Source organism: Sphaerodactylus townsendi, unplaced genomic scaffold, assembly GCF_021028975.2.
Source record: "Sphaerodactylus townsendi isolate TG3544 unplaced genomic scaffold, MPM_Stown_v2.3 scaffold_18, whole genome shotgun sequence".
Taxonomy (NCBI): domain Eukaryota; kingdom Metazoa; phylum Chordata; class Lepidosauria; order Squamata; family Sphaerodactylidae; genus Sphaerodactylus; species Sphaerodactylus townsendi.
The window spans coordinates 2,375,791-2,395,423 of NW_025950341.1; the positions used below are offsets into that span (position 1 = coordinate 2,375,791).

Below are 19,633 nucleotides of genomic sequence, written 5' to 3' on the forward strand. Positions count from 1 at the left end.
GGGACCAACATACCTGAAGGACCACCTACTCTCTTAAGAACATGACCAACAATTATGGTCAGCTTTGCAGGCCCCACTTCACTTTCTGAGATTAGGTGGATGCAAACCTGGGATAGGCCTTCTCTGTCATGTACCAAAGCTCTGGAACCCCTTTTCCCTTCTACTGTTGTCTTACACCAGTAGGTGAAATTTTTTTTTGTTTTTCTTTCCTTAATGATCCCTCCTTCCTAATCAATGTAATTTCTATTTTATGTTTTGCATACTAATTCCACTTTTTATTGTTTTAATGATGGGATTTGAATGGATTTTGAGGTGTGATTTTAACAGCACTGATCTTATATCAACATTTATGGATGTACTGGGTACGCATTATTTTTGTTGGCACTGATAGTCCTTGTGTGAGCTATCTATTATGATAGACAACCCACTCAAGAACTATTAGTGCCAGCAAAAATAATCCATTACCACACACAGAAGTTGCACACACTGGATCACTATGAACAACTCTGATAGGAATGCATTAATCTCAATTGATCAAGAAATATCAATAGTTTAATCGGTTTTAGATAACCTCTAATTATTAAATTAACTCTTCTTTCATCTGTGTCCTTTTCCTTTGCTTTTCACATCAACATTTATTTCATTAAAAAGTTCTCTTTACCATCGTTTTGCACGTCAAATTTTATTTGTAACCAATCATTTCATATCTTGACTTCTAATTCAGAAAAATGGTCAATAACTGAAAACTTCCTGCTTGGCTTGATTTACTACTGTGTGGGTTCTGGGAAACGTGTCTCTGCTAGGGGAGTAGCACCAAGTGGAAACTGGGTGGTCAAAGTGCTTTTTGCTCCACAACCCCCCCCCCTTTCTTCTATCACAAGGCTGCCAAAGCACAGCACGGCAGTCACTGTGGACTCTCCTGTGACTCCCCCCCCTTTCTTATCACTTTCCTTTTCTCAGTTTAGCTATGCTGTAAGGTTCTATCACATCTGGGCTGGGAAAGTACTCTCTAAAGAGCTGGGGGCAATGGTTCATGGCAGTGAGATGCCCCATGCCTTTTTCTCCTTTCATACTGACTGCAGGTAGAGAATCCAAACAGAGGCTCGACTTGCAGCCACCCCATAGTTCCTCTTTGAAGCAGACTGAGGGAGGGTTTTAAAAAATCGAGTTAAAAGAGGGAAGCCCCAGAAGTTCACGAAGCAGGCTTAGAATGAACATGATGTCACTTTGTTTAAATTCTTCCTGCTCATCATGCAGGGGAAAATCCTGTTGCAGAAACAGTCAAGGACACACCTTGAACCTAAAGGGGAGATGTGACGGCTACTCACCAAGATGGGTGAAGTCTGTCCTATCTGGTTGAGGAAGTTTTATGACCCGGGAATTTCCACAGAACATTGAACACAGTAAGTTTGTTAATAAATGTCCTAATGACACAATAAAAGAATAAATAAAGCAAGCTGGGGTTTTTTTTCCCAGTGAAGTAGACTTTATTGCCTAGAAAGCAATAATACCTTCATAAAGCCATTGTTAAGTGCCAAGTCTCTACCCATGTGAAACCTTTGCCTTTAATACAAGAGTTGCCTCAGATATGAAGCTAATGATCTGCTACAACACAAGTATGTACTGATGTGAAGATGACTGTTGTTAAGGAAGGGGCAGCACAATGCTTCTGAAATATAAAAATTATACATGTTGATGAACTCCCAGCATTGGCCAAGACTTCATAATCAACATCATTTTGAGAAGGATGGCCAGAGAGCCACACATTCATGACCGTATGTACGCTAAGATATTAAACGTGTATGTAGGAAGCAGAGGTGGGCTCACGTGACTCCATGCTCCTACAGATTAAGAACGAAATCAACTGCACTCTTCAGCAATACACACATACACACAAAGTAAAAAAACCCTACAAAAGCAGTCTTGTATGTGCCAAAATAATTGAAGAAATATGCTTTTTGGCTTACAAGTATGTTTTTGATGGGTGTTTTGTTTACTTTTTAAAATGTCAACTTTTTTTTTGCAATATTGAAAAAGAAAGCCATTTCAAAACTAGGTTTTTTGAGCACTGAAAAGAAATTAAAAATAAGTATTTGATTTTGGCATCCAAAAGATTAGGTTTGAAGGGGCGTACTTGTTTTTATGTTGCAAAGGAGTACAGCTATTCTGTTGGGCTTATTCTGCAAAGTGACAAAAATAAATATTATTTTTTTCCAGGAAGCCATTTTCAAGACAATGGAATTTTAAAAAATTGTTGCGCAAAATCCATCATCAGCTTCCAAGAACTCTCCTTTCAGGCCAGAAGACAACCAGGCACAGCATAACTGAACCATGGAATAACAAAAGAATAGAACTGAAAAAAACCCTGCTCATTCTTAGCGACCAAGGCTCAGCTGGAATGATGGCCCCAGGTTCCATCCCACCAACAGAGAGATATTCATCAACAGCCAAATCCAGGCTGATTGTGTAGACAGGTGAGACAAGAGCCTTTGAGATCAGAATGTTTCGCAGTAGCACCAAAAGGGAAGGGAAATCCATTGCCTGGCAAGTGCTCCACCTTCAATGATACCCAGTTCTGAAGGAAACGGAGCCAGTTGCCATGGTTATGAGGGGGTGGATGAAAACCTGGTGATGTCCCCATGTCTCATGGGAAATTAGACTTGTAAGGCTTTCTTGAGGCTATCAGCCTGAGCATGAAAAGACCAAGAGGACTCCCACGGACAACTGAGTCATGTAAAAAGAAAGAAAAAAGGGTTTGTGGATGCTTGCTAACCCACTCCTCTTTGAGGTTCAAACAACCCCTACAGGATGGGCCAATTCAGCACTCACAGTACATATCCTTCCATGGGCTGCCTTCCTTATATCTATTTCAACTGAAACACAAAGAACAATACCCTCTAGAAGTCTGTGATCAGAATTTCAAATTAAGTCATCCTGCCTGGGTGTATTTGGCGACCAGAGATTGCATCTTGGTGCCCAGGGAGGAAAGATTTTTTAAAAGAATTCTTATTTTTATGTTGTAAATGTGTAATATAACAAAGTACTAGGCAGATGAACTTGTAAATAAGTCTGCACTCTCCTTTTGTGAACGACTTTGACTGCTGACTAGTTAATGGGAGATGTGAACAGGCAACAGGACAGATAAAAATGTGAATCATGTTTATAGGAGACACTGGGTTCAAATGTGAAATCTGTCCGGAGGCATGGCATGTGCAAACCATGAACATTGCAGGAATTCAGCAATTCCCAATCTTTAATTTGCACTGCTTACATTTGAAAGAGGAACTGAGGCTAGGAACAGACCTACACAGATTCCTCAGATATAGTACCTTCCAGTACCCCAGAATGGAAGCCACGGCAGAGAAAGCCACATCACGTATTACATAAAGAGTCTATGGCCTGAAGCTAATTTTTCAAACAGTCCCAGGCAGTGGCGTTCCTGCCTAGGGACAGGGGGTACCCTTTGTCCCCAGGCGCCCCCATTTGGTCACGTGGGGGGGCGCCAACATTTCAGGGTTGTTTGTGTGTTTTTAAATTTTTAAGTGTTTTTTCACGTTCCGGCCTGCAGGGGGCGCGATTTTAAGGCTAGCGGCACCAAAATGTCAGGGTACCATCCAGAGACTGTCCTGATGATGCCACCCAAATTTGGTGATGTTTGGTTCAGGGGCAGCAAAGTTATGGACCCCCAAAGGGGGTGCCCCCATCCTCATTGTTTTCAATGGGAGCTAACAGGAGATGGGGGTTACCCATTTGAGGGACCATAACTTTGGTCCCCCTGAACATATCTTCACCAAACTTGGGTGGCATCATAAGAATAGTTAACATATGATACCCTGAAAATTTGGTGTCACTAGCTTTAAAAATACATCCCTTCCAGGCATCCCAAGAAATTTTCCCAAGATTCTTTGTTTTGCAGTGATTTTGCTCCATTGTAGCCAATGGGGAATTTCTGAGTGTGTAGGCAGGCTGCACATTTTTGAAGATAGAGGCACCAGACTTTCAGGGTGTCTCCAGGAGGGCCTCCTGGTAATAGCATCCAGGTTTGTAGACCTTTGCTTCTGGGGGTTAGATTTTATGGGCCCCCAAAAGGCTTATTTTGTTTCCTCGCTCCTGTACCTGACAGCCTGTGGGCTGAGTTCTCTCAGAACTCTCTCAACTCTCCCCCCACACTCCAGAAGCAAAGCTCACCAAGCTTGGATGCTATTACTCAAGGCCTCTTGGAGCCACCTTGAAAGTCTGGCGCCTCTATCTTCAAAAATGTGCAGCTTGCCTCAGAAATTCCCCATTAGCTACAATGGAGCAAAGTCACTGCAAAACAAAGAATCTTAGGCAAATTTCTTGGGGTGCCTGGAAGGGATGTATTTTTAAAGCTAGTGACACCAAATTTTCAGGGTATCATCTGATAACTATTCTTACGATGCCACCCAAGTTTGGTGAAGATATGTTCAGGGGGACCAAAGTTATGGTCCCTCAAATGGGTAACCCCCATCTCCTGTTAGCTCCCATTGAAAACAATGAGGATGGGGGCACCCCCTTTGGGGGTCCATAACTTTGCTGCCCCTGAACCAAACATCACCAAATTTGGGTGGTATCATCAGGGCAGTCTCTGGATGATGCCCTGAAATCATGGTGCCGCTAGCTTTAAAAATGCACTCCCTGCAGGCCAAAAAAACACCAAAAATACCCCCCAAAACCCAAATACCTTGCATTCGCATTTGTTCATATTTGGGCAGGAAATAATTGGACAATTTTTGTTCGAATGTGCCCAAATTTGCCCAGATTCCAGCCAAATCTGCTATTTGTTTCATCTGAATCTTTAATCCTCAAAAGTGATGCTGTTTCAGGGTGGCGGAGAATCCACCCCCAAACAGCATAACTTTCAATTTTGTTTTAACCAGGGTCCCCAGATTCTCCCTTTAAGATGGATTTAAAAGAAGAATCTGAGCTCCCTAGTTTAAACACTATTGAAAGTGATGCTGTTTGGGGGTGGATTCCACTGGAGGTGTTTTGTGAGAGATGATGCTGACATTTGTTTGGTAAATGTTTTGCTGGGGGTGATTTGTGAGAGATTTACATGCTTAATACCCACTTGCACTGGCTTGGAGTTGTTTTTCAGGCTAACAACCTACCTCATAGGGTTGTTGTGATTAGGAAATTAGGAAAAGAGTTGGTGGGGAGAGAGCTATGTATGTTTTGATGGGAGTGGGAGGTGTTTTGTGAGCTGGTACAAAAATCATTGTTTGGTCATGGTGGGGGAGGGTGGCCGCCCATACGCCAGGCGGGGGGGGGGGGGGAAACTCAGGTTTTGTCCCCGGGCGCCAGTTTGCCTATGTACGCCCCTGGTCCCAGGACTCACCATTACTGTTCAATTTGGTTGCCATACCAAGTCACGCTTTTCAACAACCATAGCTCAGAATCCAAGCTCTAATTTGAACTTACAAACAAATCATGAATTAGAACTGCTTGGCTCCTTTCATTTTCTGAAGGCATTTTGATCTTTAGGCTCAAGGGCTTCCAGAGGTAGCACAGTGCTCATAACAATGCAGACATTACACAAGACCACAGTTAGTATAAAACCATGGTTTGCAAATCCATTTTGCATCACAGCTTGTCAATTTAGACAACATGCTGGGCAACCAAAAAGCAAAAAAAAAAAAAAAACCAGAATACTTACTTTGCCCTAGGTTGATGTACTAATCCTGGAAGCTCTTTATTAGGCTTAAGCCTTACGTGTGAACTGGCACTTTTTTCCTGAAAGAGAAGAGTGGGGAAGGGTGTTAATGTTTCTTTTTAAAATGTATTTATTTGCAATTAGATGATAACCAAGCAATATAAAGTACTAGCACTAAAGCCCATTTTAAATTAAAATAAAATGGTCTCAAGAAGGGGTGAGGGAGGGGGACCCCCCTCCTTCTCCTTCTTCCCTCCAGGAGAGCAGCCATATTGTTTGGGGTGGGGAAGGTTTCTGGGTTGGGGGAAGGTGGGCGGGGATAGGATGGAATGTTTTGTGTCCTGTAGACCCATTGGTTGGGGGATTGTCGTCAGACATTCCATCCCTTAGGCAATTATGTATAAGGATAAAGTAGTAAAATCAAAGAGAGGTTAAACATTACAGTGCTCATCTGTGAAGCAGATCACAGAAACATCAAGTCTAAGATGTTATGATACCCTCTTCTGTCTTTGCACAGGGATTTTAAAATGTCCATTCCACAGATCCACAAGAAATGCAAATCTTATGTGCTTGCATGGTCCAACAGAATAACAATATATCTACTCCATAACTCACATGGCAAATGACTAGGTAAAGAAAGAGAGACTGAGAGATGTAAAAATTTCAGCAAAGGTCACTAAAAAAAATGTCACTGAAGAAGCTTATTTGGCCAGAAATGTTATATCCTTAAAATCATCAGGGTTGATTTTAGAAACCTCTCAGAATATTTATCAAATAAAATTCAAGTGAAGATTTGAATTAGGGTACAGGAGAAACCTTCAAAAGTGTGAAGAGCAATCTATTACTTGTTTCTTTCAACTTGTACATTCAGACCACTGGCTTTTCAACTGCCTTTCACACAAGCAGTGAAAAAGAGGCAGATAACATACATTGATTCCTACTATACCACTAGAACTATGTCTGAACCCTCTTCAGTGGTAAATGGCAATTCCCACATTACAGAATACAAACCTGCAGCTGGACTCTCGCCCTTGTTCAACTATCAGGCATGAGAATTCTCTTCGTTTCATGCATGCAGGGTGCCCAATTCAGATTATGTGTACAAACCCATGGTTTTCCATATTGCGCCATAGTGGTTAAGAATGGTGATCAACAGCTCTAATCTGGAGAACCAGGTTTAATTCCTCACTCTTCCACATGAAGCCTGCTGGATGAATTTGGGCTAGTCACAGTTCTCTCCAAACTATCTCAACCGCACCTACTTCGCAAGATGTCTGCTGTGAGGAGAGGAAGGGAATATGATTGTAAACTACTTTCAAACTCCTTAAATAGAGTGAAGTGAAATATCGTTATCTCCTCCTCCTCCTCCTCCTCCTCCTCCTCTTTGGATCAGATATACAGTACTTCTCTCAGCCTAACCTATCTCACAGGATGTTGTTGAGAGAGAATGGAGGAAGGGAAAATGAAGTAACCTATTTTGTGTCCTCGCTGGGGAGAAAGGTAGGGTATAAATAACTACATAAACACATCAGTTTGAATTGGGGCTGCTTTACAAATGAGCTTCTGCCACCCCTTGTACCTTGTGTGAGGCAGGTAGGTGGGGCTGAGAGTTCTGAGAGAAATATGACTAGCCTGACATCACCCAGCAGGCTTCGCGTACTAGAAGTGGGGAAACAAAACTGGCCCGCCAGACTAGAGTCCACAGCTCTTAACCATTTAACCAGGTGGCTCTCATTGCTGAGTAGTAATCCTAAACTGCGAACTCTGGCAGTAATACTCGATCCAAGACAGGCGATCTCAAGTCCCTGGTCTGCCTTTCTACTAACCCAGATAACTACTATCTGGTTAGGATTAACAAGGATTTATACACATATGCACACAACTGTGAACAGGGTACACAACTTATCATTTGATAAAGCAGCTTCCAATCTATGAATTTATGTTGCAATGAATTCACTAATATTTTAAGTATCACATGACTTTAGTTTTGATGCTACAGACATATAGTGTGTTCAACTCTTGTCACACAGCAAAAAAAAAAATAGAATGCTATTATTATAATTATCCCATCCCTCCTCAAAATGGTTCACACGTGAAGAGAGTGATTCACTAACGATTCCTCAAAGGAGATATGAAGTCTGCACAGGCCCAATGAACTCCGTCTGACATAGAGGGATACCCAACTTCTATACCTAGTGATTAGAACATTAGAATACAAAATACATAAATAGATATTCACATGGCACTGTGAGGGAAATTATGCTGAGAGAGGCTGAAAATTGCCCAAAGCAAATAAAGTTTTAGGGCACAAATCTGAACATCTCCTGGTTTCCAGTCCAATACACAAGGACATGATTTCAAATAAGGTCTAAAACTGCTTCAAACCCAACGCTAAAACAATGGGTAAACTTATGTTAACAAGACAATTTTCACTGATTCCTCATTGCAGATCTCTGACTCCCATCTCCCAACAGTAGTATTTTTGACTACACTAGGACCTGAGAAAACACAATGATGCTGGTTGAAATTCCAAAATTTAATGCAGGATCCGGACCAATTCCAAAAGATGGGCATCAACAAACAAAATCACCTACAACCCTATACCTTAGTTCAGATATCACACCAAACTTTAGTTAAGGAAATTTTATTACTGGTACAATATTAAAAATAAACTGTAGTTTGTGATCAACCGACAAACCAAAAACTACACTTCACAAACCATACTGTCTGAAGTGACAGAAAATAGTTAAAACAGCCCCTTCTCTTCCGGAGGCTGCTGCAACATACTAGGTGGAAAGAATGGAAAACAAATATGAACTAGCAGCTGTAAATCATTGCAACCTATGTGTTCAATGACTCCAACCATGGTTTGCTGCTAAACCCTGGTTTGTGAAAACCATGTGCTGGTATGATATTCTAAACTGAGCCTGGGTTTTGCTAAGTATCATTCAGAGAGCTTTGCCAGGGATCACCAACAACAGACTTAAAGGCCGTTTATGCACGGCCTCCAGTCGCCCCCACGCCGGCGAGAGTTTCGCCGGCGTGGGGGCGGGAGCCTGCTCGCACGGAAGCGTGCGAGCAGGCGAGGGGGAGGCCGGCAGAAGGCAGGCGGCTCCGCACGGAGCCGCCTGTTCCCCCTCCTCCCTCCCACTTACCGTGTCCTTCTCATTAAGCCTGCGAGGCGTGCCAGCCCGCCCACGCTGCCCTCCAGGCCCTGGAGGTCGGAGGACAGTGTGGCGAAGTCTCGCTACCGCTGAAAGAGTATACGATAAGTGAAGGGAAGAGGAACAGCGTCTTCCCTGGCGGCGCGGTTCGCACCGCGCCGCCAGGGAAGAGCAGCTCCCTCTAACAACAACCCTTTAAAGGGTTGTTGTTTAGGGCGGCCTGAGGCAAGCGCATTCAGGTCGCCGCTGCTGCGTTGCAGCAGCGGCGCCTGTGCGAACGGCGGCCTGGGGGCGGCGTTTTTACCGCCCCCAGGCCGTCGTATTTGGGCCGTGCATAAACGGCCAAAGAAAACACTTTAGTTTTTAGGAGCAGCAGTGGCAAAGTGGTTAAGAGCAGGTGTACTCTAAATTGGAGGAACCAGGTTTGATTCCTCGCTCTGCTGCCTGAGCTGTGGAGGCTTATCTGGGGAATTTAGATTAGCCTGTGCACTCCAACACACGCCAGCTGGGTGACCCTGGCCTGGCCTAGTCACAGTTCTTCTGAGCTCTCTCAGCCCCACCTACCTCACAGGGTGTTTGTTGTGAGGGGAGAAGGGAAAGGAGTTTGTAAGCCCTTTTGAGTCTCCTCACAGGAGAGAAAGGGAGGAACTTTTCTTCTTTTTTAGTGATAGCAGAAAAAAATCTAAACTTAACTAGCAATTTGAAATGTGTTGTCTAGTAGTAAACAGCAAACAACCTCATTTCACTCTCCATCTGTTACTCAGCAGGATTATTAGGCACCAAGAGAAGAATTTAACAGAAATAAAACTGAATCCAATCCACACTTGGGTGACACAGTTGATAAGCTGGCAGGGCACCCTACTTATGTAGTCATATTTTATTGATATAAGAGAAATATTATATTTGTGAAGATGCCAAATGCAGAGCTTTTCCCTATAAAAATATAAACATATTAAAGGCAGCCAGTTAATTTAAAGGTAGATTAATTTCAAACATCCCTCCACCCCACGGTTTCTAGTCTCAAACCATATTTGGAATCCTCAGATTTATTTGAATACCCTGCAAGTGATCTAGCATCATTTTCAGATCAAGAGGGTTGTTCACTTATAGGATTTCAATCTCAAAGTTTTCAGATATTAGGGCTGTGGAAATTTAAAAGGATTACAAGTAAAAATTGTGACAATTTAAATGGTCATTCTTAAAAACAGTGTCTTTCAGAAAATGGAGAATGTGAATGTAAGATTATGGCAAGATTCTAAGAAACTGCAAATAGCACCCCCATAAATAGGTAAAAAGGCTGAATTTCTTCTTGAACATGATGCTGACCTACCTGAGGTCTGACCAGCTTAAAATCTTCTGGTCCCCACACCAAGAAGCCTATTAGTTGGCAAGTATGCATATTTCCATGTGAAACCTTAACACTACTCCAAACTGAAGGCAGTTCTTCAGATTTTAATTTTGAAAACCCACTTGACTCTTTTCAGGCATTATGTCTGGACATACCAAGAGCAACCATAATGAGATCTTCCTGATAGATGCCATTTCTGTGTTGTCTAAACGGGTGCTGTCTAAACGGGTGGGGGATGGCACGTGTAGCTTTGGAAAGAGTGAAGCAAACACTGGATTTTCCAGGATTTTGATTCTTATGTGCCAAAGACATAAACAGATACAGAATACATGTTTCCCTGTCCAGACAACATGGTGACCAACTTATTGGGATTACTGCAGGAAGCAATTGCTCCCAATATATGACATTGCCTGACTCCCACTTCACAGGGACATAACAGCTAAAGAGAGTTCAGGTCCCTCATTCAAAAGGAAGGTGTGGATTGAAGCATTTTGATTAAGTAAAATCCCCTTGCTAAGTGGGTAAGTAAATTCCCGTGTCAAAAAGGAAAACAACAGTTTGGTTGCAGAGTTATGCAATTACAGTGTACTGTACTGTAATTTTACAAATTATTCTGCAGTTCTATGATTATAATATAGCCCACCATTTATTGAGAACAGCTTTGCAAATGAAACTTTGTAAATATACCACCAGAGTTTTGAGAAACTGCCGTTACTGCATGTGTTTTTGTCTCTTGCACGTTTTATGTTGTATAAATGTTCTTTTGTTGCAATCCATCCAATGTTAAAATTTCTAGATTGCATAAGGATTTAAAATTTCTTGATAACTGTTTTGAAGAAGAAAAATACTTTTTAAAAGGAAAAGGAGGATAAAAGGGAAAATTTGGATAATTGAGAGAAAATTTCAGGCGTAAATAATGAAAAAAATCAGTAATAAGAGGAAAAATTCCAACAAATAGCTATAAATATCAGAAGGAGGAATTGGATATATTTTCAGCACAACAGAATTTTGACAAACATTTACAAATAAAACATAACACTTTGTCTTTATTTAGAATTTCAGTAGTAAAAGGGGAAGAACCCCAAAAGTATTAAAAGAAGTCACCAAATTAAAAATATCTTTACAGTTCAAGGCAGTATTTTTCTTAATTTTTTTGGTCTTCCAGGAAATTTCACTTTTTCTAAAGTAATAACGGTAACTTTTTTGAAGGAAATAAAGGGGGAGGGGTTTTTGGGGTTAAAAGACCTTGAGTTTTAAATGTCCATAACGTATGGATGCACCTTCCCCATTTAATTATTAAACAAAAGAATTGTAATTGGATTTTGAATGAATGTGCAATTAACTGTTATGGTTTTGAATTTTAATGCTGTTATCTTCCTAAGGTGGTCATGCAAACCACTACTGAATAATGCTTTTCATAGGGTAAGCTGGCACTGGAAATGAGTTTATGAAACCAAGGAGGCAGTGGCACAAAACAGCTTAGGAGCCACTGGTCTAATTAATGTACTTTACAAAGCACCCAAAGGCCAACAGAGATTTTTTGGAGTTCTGTGAGAACACAACAGAATTCCAAAAATCGATGAACAAAAACAGCAGCAAGAAAAGACCAATGCTATTTTGAACTCTACTAATTCTAGGTAATTTCTTTATGGTGTATGTGCCAAAACAAAGCTCTTATATGTATTGGAGGGTTGTGGGCAGCAAGTATATGGAAATCCTAACATATATAGAGCAGAACCTTCAAAACAATTTGCAAGCAAATCACCAAATTTATCACATGTGCACACATATTTAGCAGAACCTTTCAAACTCCATCTTGCTCCATACTTAAGTTTTATACCTTATAAATCACTACTGAGAACTACATCCTAAACTTGGCTAGTTTAATGACATGCGAAATTGCTGTACACATTCCTACACATTCTATCTTACCCAAATGTCCGTCCCCCCATCCACATTCATAATTTTTACTTCACCTGAACTTAGAACACTGTACTTTCTTATGTCAAGCAAAAAAGATTTGAAGGTCATCCAGTATAGTGACATTCTCAGTTAACCACACCCCAAGTTGAACACAAACTTCTATTAGAAATTAATTTGAGTAAAACCAGAAGAGCTATTTGGGGGAGTATCCAACAAATCAGGCATACCTGTGTAGGATTTAAAAAAACTGAACAAGGCCTACTGAGATTAGGTAGGTTGTTTCCATAGATATATATGGCACACCCTGTTGAGAAACAGCAATCAGAACCCCTCCTGCTATCCTTAGGATATCAGCTCTGTCCTGTTTGCTGGGCTTGGGGTGTGAGTGTGAGTGTGTGCTTGCCCACCAATGGCTAATTCAGCTACTTTTCCATCGCTTGCCTAATTTTATGTTGCTCTCCGATATATGGCTGTACTGAACTGCTATATTCTTTTTTGTGATGGTGTTTTTTATAGATTGCTCATACGAAACCCTGGAACGCATAATCGGGGAAAGCAGACGAACACACACACACAAAAAAAAACGACGCATACACATGCGGAAATCTATGGCAAAATCAATTTTAAGTAAAAGCAGTAATTCCATGAGCAGACTGACATAGGCAAAGCACTTTTTCATGCTGCTAAAAACAGCAGCAAAGACTTTTAAACTCTTGTCCAACAACTGACAGACCGACATTTTATACATTCATCTCATTTTAGATGATTCTTAAAATCTTCTTGTGACAGTAAATTCCTTATGTTAATTATGCATCACTGCCAATCAACTTCCTTGGATGACTCATGGTCTTACCTGGCAACCACCAGGTTAAGAATCTGGGTGCTGCTTTAAAACGTTCTTTGAACATGTTACAGTGCAAGTCAAAAAGGTTTAATTGAGTTTGGAAGCACACTGTCAAGAGAAGATATAATCCTGTTCTTCAAGCCTGGATATTCTGTTTGCCTATTTGATTCCATAATTCCTCCTGTGATGATTTCTGGACATTTTACTAAAAACACCACTTCCCTCTGTTATTTGAAGATTATTGGAGAACAAGCTAAAGTTAACATCAAAGCCAAAGTGATTATGTTTTCTAGATGAGTGAATGATCTTTTCACTGTACCAGGGCAGATACTCGTTGGGAATTGGAGTATTAACAGAAGGCAACAACTGAGTAGCCAGGTGCTGTTGGTACAGTAGCCGCCCCTAGCACTGCCATAAATTAAGTGGCTGTCAGTGTTTTTCACTGCAAACAGATTTTAATGAGGCTGATGAGCTCCATTTTAAATAATTCTCTGTACCACCACGTACCTTGGAAGGTTTTGGGCCAGACATACCATCTTCAGTTTTTTCTTTGCTATAAGGCCTTGTACAATCTTTATTAAATGCACTGAGTTATGGTTCCCTCTCTGTGTTCGGACATCAAGGTTGGCCTGTTTTGACCATGCACCATGTCAATGTGGATTTTTTCCCTTTTGTCACAGATGTATGAAATGATGAAATTTTGCCTCAAATCTTTATCCTGTGTTCCAACATGCGATGAAATGAGGTGGCAGAAATTGACTGAATCACTTCAAGATCTCAATTTTGAATACTCTTCCACACTAAAAAGGTCCCTGTACACACATATTACCAAGAAAAAATCAAGGCCAATCCTATAGCTAAGCTGCCAGGAAGTTTCTTTATCACAGGAAGTTTTCACTTAGGGTGGGAACATTAAAATTATTCTAAGCACCACAACCATTTCTATTTTTCATAATTTTCAGCCCATTCTACCACCTTATTCATCTGCATGTGAGTTTATGGTGTTAAATACTGCAGAAACCAGGTGTGACGGACTGCACAGATAAATGAGGTTGGAAGTGCAGCCAAAAACAAAATGCAGTCAGAAACAGAAAAACATAACAGGAACTGAACAGCACTCTGATTTGGTAAGTTGACCTGTGCTCTGATTGATGGAGCAATGAGCTGACTGACATAGGGAGGAAGCAGCTCTCTGAGAGGGAAAAGATGGAACACTTTTGGGTTTGGATTCCTGCATGTTAACATCAAGTCCCTTTACTATGTGGGAAAATCTATCCTGAGAGGATTTCAATCAGAGATTTTTCATTTCATCTTAGTACCTTTAATGACATAACATAACAGATAAAAAACAAAATTCTAAAGTGCTACAATTCTGCTCCAATAGCTAAATTCATTAAAAATGAATATATATAACAACACGGTCAGTTCGCTGATGACTGAATAATCAGAAATTCTTGAGAGGGCTTGTCTTGAGGACTAGAGCCAGATAGGTAGCAACAGTGGATGAGATTTCTGCACTCCTATCTTTCAGAAGAAGATGTGTTAATTGAGTGTTTGAATAGTTTTGGAACGATTGTGAGCAAAGGGCAGAGAATCTTATTTCGCAGATTGATGGGTAGTTGACAATTAAATACGATATGTGGAAGTGGATCAAGACCAGGGGTAGGGAACCTGCAGGTCGAGAGCCGCATGCGGCTCTTCTGCCCTTGCACTGCGGCTCCACGAGCCAAGCCGCCAGCCCCATCCTTGCCCGCCCTGCGGGCAGCAGGACAAGCGCACCAATTGCCCGCGGCCGGCTGGGCCGCGCCGTGGGCTTCCCCTCTCGCCCACCCTGTTCGAGCGGGGCGGGTGCTTTCCCGGCGGCCGGCAAGGCCGAGCTGTGGGCTCCATCCTTGCCCGCCCTGCAGGCAGTAAGGCGGACGCATCCATGCGCTTCTCGGAATGAGCGGAGTAAAAGGTAAAAACCCCCAATATATACAGTGTTATCTTTATTTTAAATGTCAAAAATTATTTGCGGCTCCAAGTGTTTTCTTTTCCCGTGGAAAACAGGTCCAAATGGCTCTTTGAGTGTTAAAGGTTCCCTACCCCTGATCAAGACAGTCACTTCCATACTCATAGGATAATTCCCTGCCTGGCATATTAGTGATCTGCTGAAATTACCTCATGAGGAAGATTTCCGTAGAGTGATGTCTAACAGTGGAGCGGCTGTGTGTACTGAGAGAAAGGATACCAGCCTGTTAGGACCCAGAGTCTTTTTGAATACAAAAGTCAGTAACAGCTAAGAAGAACTCAAGACAAAATTGCACCTTTATATGACATGTAACATCTAAAAAAACTGAGAAACCAAGAAAGCTTTACAAAATACTGTGCCTGTCACAGAAACCTAACATTGTACATAGTTTACTCCTGAGTGATTTCAATCTGCTGATTTTCTTCATCTTTATTTGCTCATTCACATTTCCTTTTAAACTATTTGAACCTGCCTCAGTTACCCAGTGTCATTTTAAGAGGATTTGTTTGGAAAAAAAAAAGGCATTTTATTCTACACTTTAGGGTGGGACAATATTAAAACTATAGCCGGAATCCATCACAATCTACCAGAAAGGCTATTGAGTCCTGAGGAACCCAAAAAGGAAAAAGGTGGTAAAATCTGCCTTAGAGTGATATAAAGGTATACAGTGACAGGGGCTTGGCCACACCAGGATGTAATCTGTGACACAGACTATGAAGTTCACTTTAAATCATAACAAATTATGAAGACGAGCTCCTTCCCCTGTTTTTTTAAATGCTTTTGGTTATAAGGAGGAGCAACCCAAGAATTTTAGACACATTTTAGATGAGTCAATAGCCACTTTCATTGCAGAGAAGTCCCTTTGATAAAGGAATGGTACATGGTGGGCCAAGGCACCATGCTGTATCCCCCCAAATGCCAACTCCAATGCCGAAAATTCTGTTTTGCTTGTAGGACTGGGAATTACAGTCCTGTGTGTATATGTATTCAGCCCAGGAGTTACCATTTTCTGACCTCTGTTCAAGGCATGTTTAACTGCTGGTTCCTAAGCGCCACCAGTGGTCCAGTTACTGCCAAAAATCATTTCTGTGCAGTCAGCTTGCAATGTGGCTGTGGGACATTTTGAATAGGCTTCCAATTTCTTTCTTTCTTTCTTTCTTTATTTATTTATTCATTCCACTTTTATACCGCCCTCCCCCAAAGGGCTCACACCAGCAGTGCCCACACCAGCAGTGCAGCTTGGCTAAATAACCATGTGTTGGCATGAGTACTTATTCCAGATATCACATGAATAAATGCATGGGGGAAGCAGATTCAAATGATACCAGCATTTGAGGGAAGTCCCAGCCATATGGAGGAGTTTTGTTGTTGTTGTTTTGGCAGTTAACACACTATTATGGAAACAAAGGATTTGGCCCACAGAAATCAGTGGGACTAATTTCTTGCACTTGAATGTATAGAGTAACCAAACGTCACCTTACACACGCTATCATATTATAGTCTTGAAGGAACTTCATACAAAAATCACACCCATTTAAGTTTATTTCATTCACAAAATTTTCAGTCAGCCTTTCAGCACTTGACAGGTTGCAGCTATGCTGGGAAGCTCCAACTAACCATGGCTGCAGAACATGCAGTCAGCCTATGCAATTGTAAGAGTGTCAGATTACGGTCTACAAGACGTAGGTTTGAATCCATTTTCATCTATGAAAACTAACAAGTGATTTTTGCCCCATTATTTCCTCTCAGCCTAAGCCCCCTCATAGGGTGCTTAAAGAGGATAAAATGGAAGACGGGAGAACAATATAAATTATTCTGAGTCTTCTACTGGATAGAAAAGCAATATCTACATAAATAAATGTATACATCAAATACATGCAATGAAAACCTTGAATGTAGGTTTGAAAAATATGATAAGGCATATATATGTGTGTGTATTGCATCTTGCTTGAAGGAATTTGATAAACTGAAGAAATCCTATTTTTTGTGCATGCATATGTTCAAAGTGATCTTTGAATCTGAAGGAAAGGCTCAGTGTAATGTACCTAGTTTCTCTTATATCCCTGATTTATTTCTCTTATAGTTCTGTGTTAACAATAGGTAACTTTTGGTTCTGCCCACCTATGAATAAAAGAGACATGACAGTGGAAGAGGGCTAATATTCTAAACCCTGTTTGATTCAGCAGAAACCACCCGGCTTTTCAAAAGGGTAAAAGCCTATCAAGTGTACCTTATAAATATTGCAACAACTATAAAAGTATTATCAATAATTTACATAGCATCCTTATTGTGGCAGCAAATGTTACACCCGGGAATTTTGCTCATTCCAGAAAACCCTAACAAGCCTTCACTCATCATGCCACCTTAATATATAAAGTAGTGTCCTTTTGCATTCACAGAGGTCATTGTTAAACATGTACTGGTATGTTTAAAGAACAGATGAAGTTGCCTTAGATGAAGTCAGATTAATTGTGCAAGTATGGTGACTGGCAGCAATGCTTAACAGTCCCAGCAGAAATATTGCATGGGCCAGAGAATGATGGGATTTTTTTTTTATGCAGAGCTTGTGCTGTCCTACTGAATTCTAACCCCCTTCTTTTCTTGAATGAAGAAGAAAAATCATCATACAAACTACAGCATGCCCAACCAAAACTCTTCAGTTGCTCTCATTGGAACAGCCGTGTTATGTAAAAACTACTGACAACAGGATGATCTAAATATAGATTTCTAGTCTTATTAGATTCCATTCCCACTTCCTTCTCTTAGAGTTTACGAAAGCAATTATTTTGTTCTAGTAATTAAGCTGTCAGCCTGCCAGAAACATATTCATGTTATGCAGGGGTTCCATCCTTCATTTCGTACAATCAAAAGCCAGCCCAAAACAGGTGGAGATCTTTGATTTTGCTGTACATTCACAACTAAGTGGTATTTAGAAGTTTGGTGGCAAGAGAATAAATTCTGATGATCTTGTGGGTTCTAAAATTTACTAAAGGAATCACATGATGTTCTACAAAGTTGAAAGCACCTAGTCATGGATGCATATAACCAGAGCCACTGATTTTCAAGCATCCTATTCACACAGCTGCTGAAAAAGATCAGCACACTCAACAAAAAAAGGCCAATCCCGCCTTTCCATGTAATCATACAAGGTAATGATTATTTTCACAGTGTGGCTGGCGTCACATAGACACCCATACACACAACTGTGACATGAATCGATAGACTTTAGCACGGTTCCATTATTGATGCACATTTTGCCCTGGGCTGTCAGAAAATACATTTCATGATTGGCCACTGTAGTGAGGGGTTTTTGTTTTTGTTTTTTTTTTTAAAGAAGAATACCTCATAATTGAGGCACTTCAGGCCATAATAGAGTCTGGCCTGTTCATTTTACTAGATGGTGCATTGTTATTGCCTAGAGCATCTCAGTTCTCCAGCAACACGAATAACACTTTAAAATATGGTTTACAGTTGTTTTCTATATGCTGGAGAAACAAGCAATTCCCAACTCCCCTCATAGCAGACCAAGGTTTCTATTACTAGCAAGACAAAACAGATGCTTACTGATTTCAAAAACAGAAAACAGACCGGTAATGTTTGCAAGACTGAGATCTTGTGTACCTTTTATTCACTTAAAATATATTCTAAAAACCTAAAAACATGAAAAGGGAAAAGCAGAACAAAACTGGAATCACTTTTGAGTCATGCTAACTTTAAACCATGCTAACTTTAAACACACATCCACACCAGGAAGTTATTCTGTGCTATGCCAAAAAGGTGGGATATAAATAAAGTAATATAAGTAAATAGTGTTTGCTGACAGCAAAGATTCATTTAAGCCATATCTTCCAAAATAAATCTTTTAAAGGCACTTAATATTTATCAGATCCTTTGAGTGAATAATAGATGATGATAGAGGCCAAATTATTGATGTCCTTGAATCATTTTCCTTCCAGAGGGAAAAAGTCCAAAGACACAGCAGCGTCCCCAGAGGGAATTTCCTTGAGCAAGGAATGAACAATTTGTGTTCCACAAACACTTTACACTTCATTAGCACATTTTTTTCCACAGCAGTCTCGGAGGAATTTACGAACAGTAATGAATTAATCTTCTTACACTGCAGGAAGTTTTACGTTGTATTTATTCATCTGCTATATATGGCACTAAAGTGAGCTGTTTAATGAGTTCAAAACAACCATCTAGAAAATCACACAAGGGAGTTTGAGATGGATGATATTTCTGGGGTCACAAAGGAGAACTGGAATACTGGTGTTACATCCCCTCAACATCCACACACTTTTGATGTGAATATGCTTATGTAGCAATCTCTTCAGAAATGTCAGGGTTTCTTTTGTCTACCTGGCTGAGAGTGGTCAAATTAATCTAACGTATGGGTGCTGTGTGGTTTCCGGGCTGTATGGCTGTGTTCTAGCAGCATTATCTCCTGACGTTTCGCCTGGAGATCCTCTGAAGATGCCAGCCACAGACGCAGGCGAAACGTCAGGAGAGAATGCTGCTAGAACACGGCCATACAGCCCGGAAACCACACAGCACCCAAGTGATTCTGTCTGTGAAAGCCTTCGACAATACATTAATCTAACGTATTTTCCAATTATTTTTCGGAATTGTATCTTTACATTTCTCTTTATTTACTGTCCAGCTTTCCTACAGC

At 40.8% G+C, this 19,633-nt stretch overlaps 1 protein-coding gene across 5 annotated transcripts in view; it reads right to left on the minus strand.

Annotated features, from left to right (window-relative positions):
- The window catches only part of CUNH1orf21 (chromosome unknown C1orf21 homolog), a 175,882-nt gene that overhangs the window by 36,178 nt on the left and 120,071 nt on the right, over window positions 1–19,633 (minus strand). For all 5 annotated transcript variants that reach the window (XM_048482511.1, XM_048482507.1, XM_048482509.1 and 2 more), the window contains exon 4: window positions 5,675–5,751. In XM_048482511.1, coding sequence (XP_048338468.1) covers window positions 5,675–5,751 — 77 coding nt within the window. The remainder of the gene's footprint in view (window positions 1–5,674; window positions 5,752–19,633) is intronic.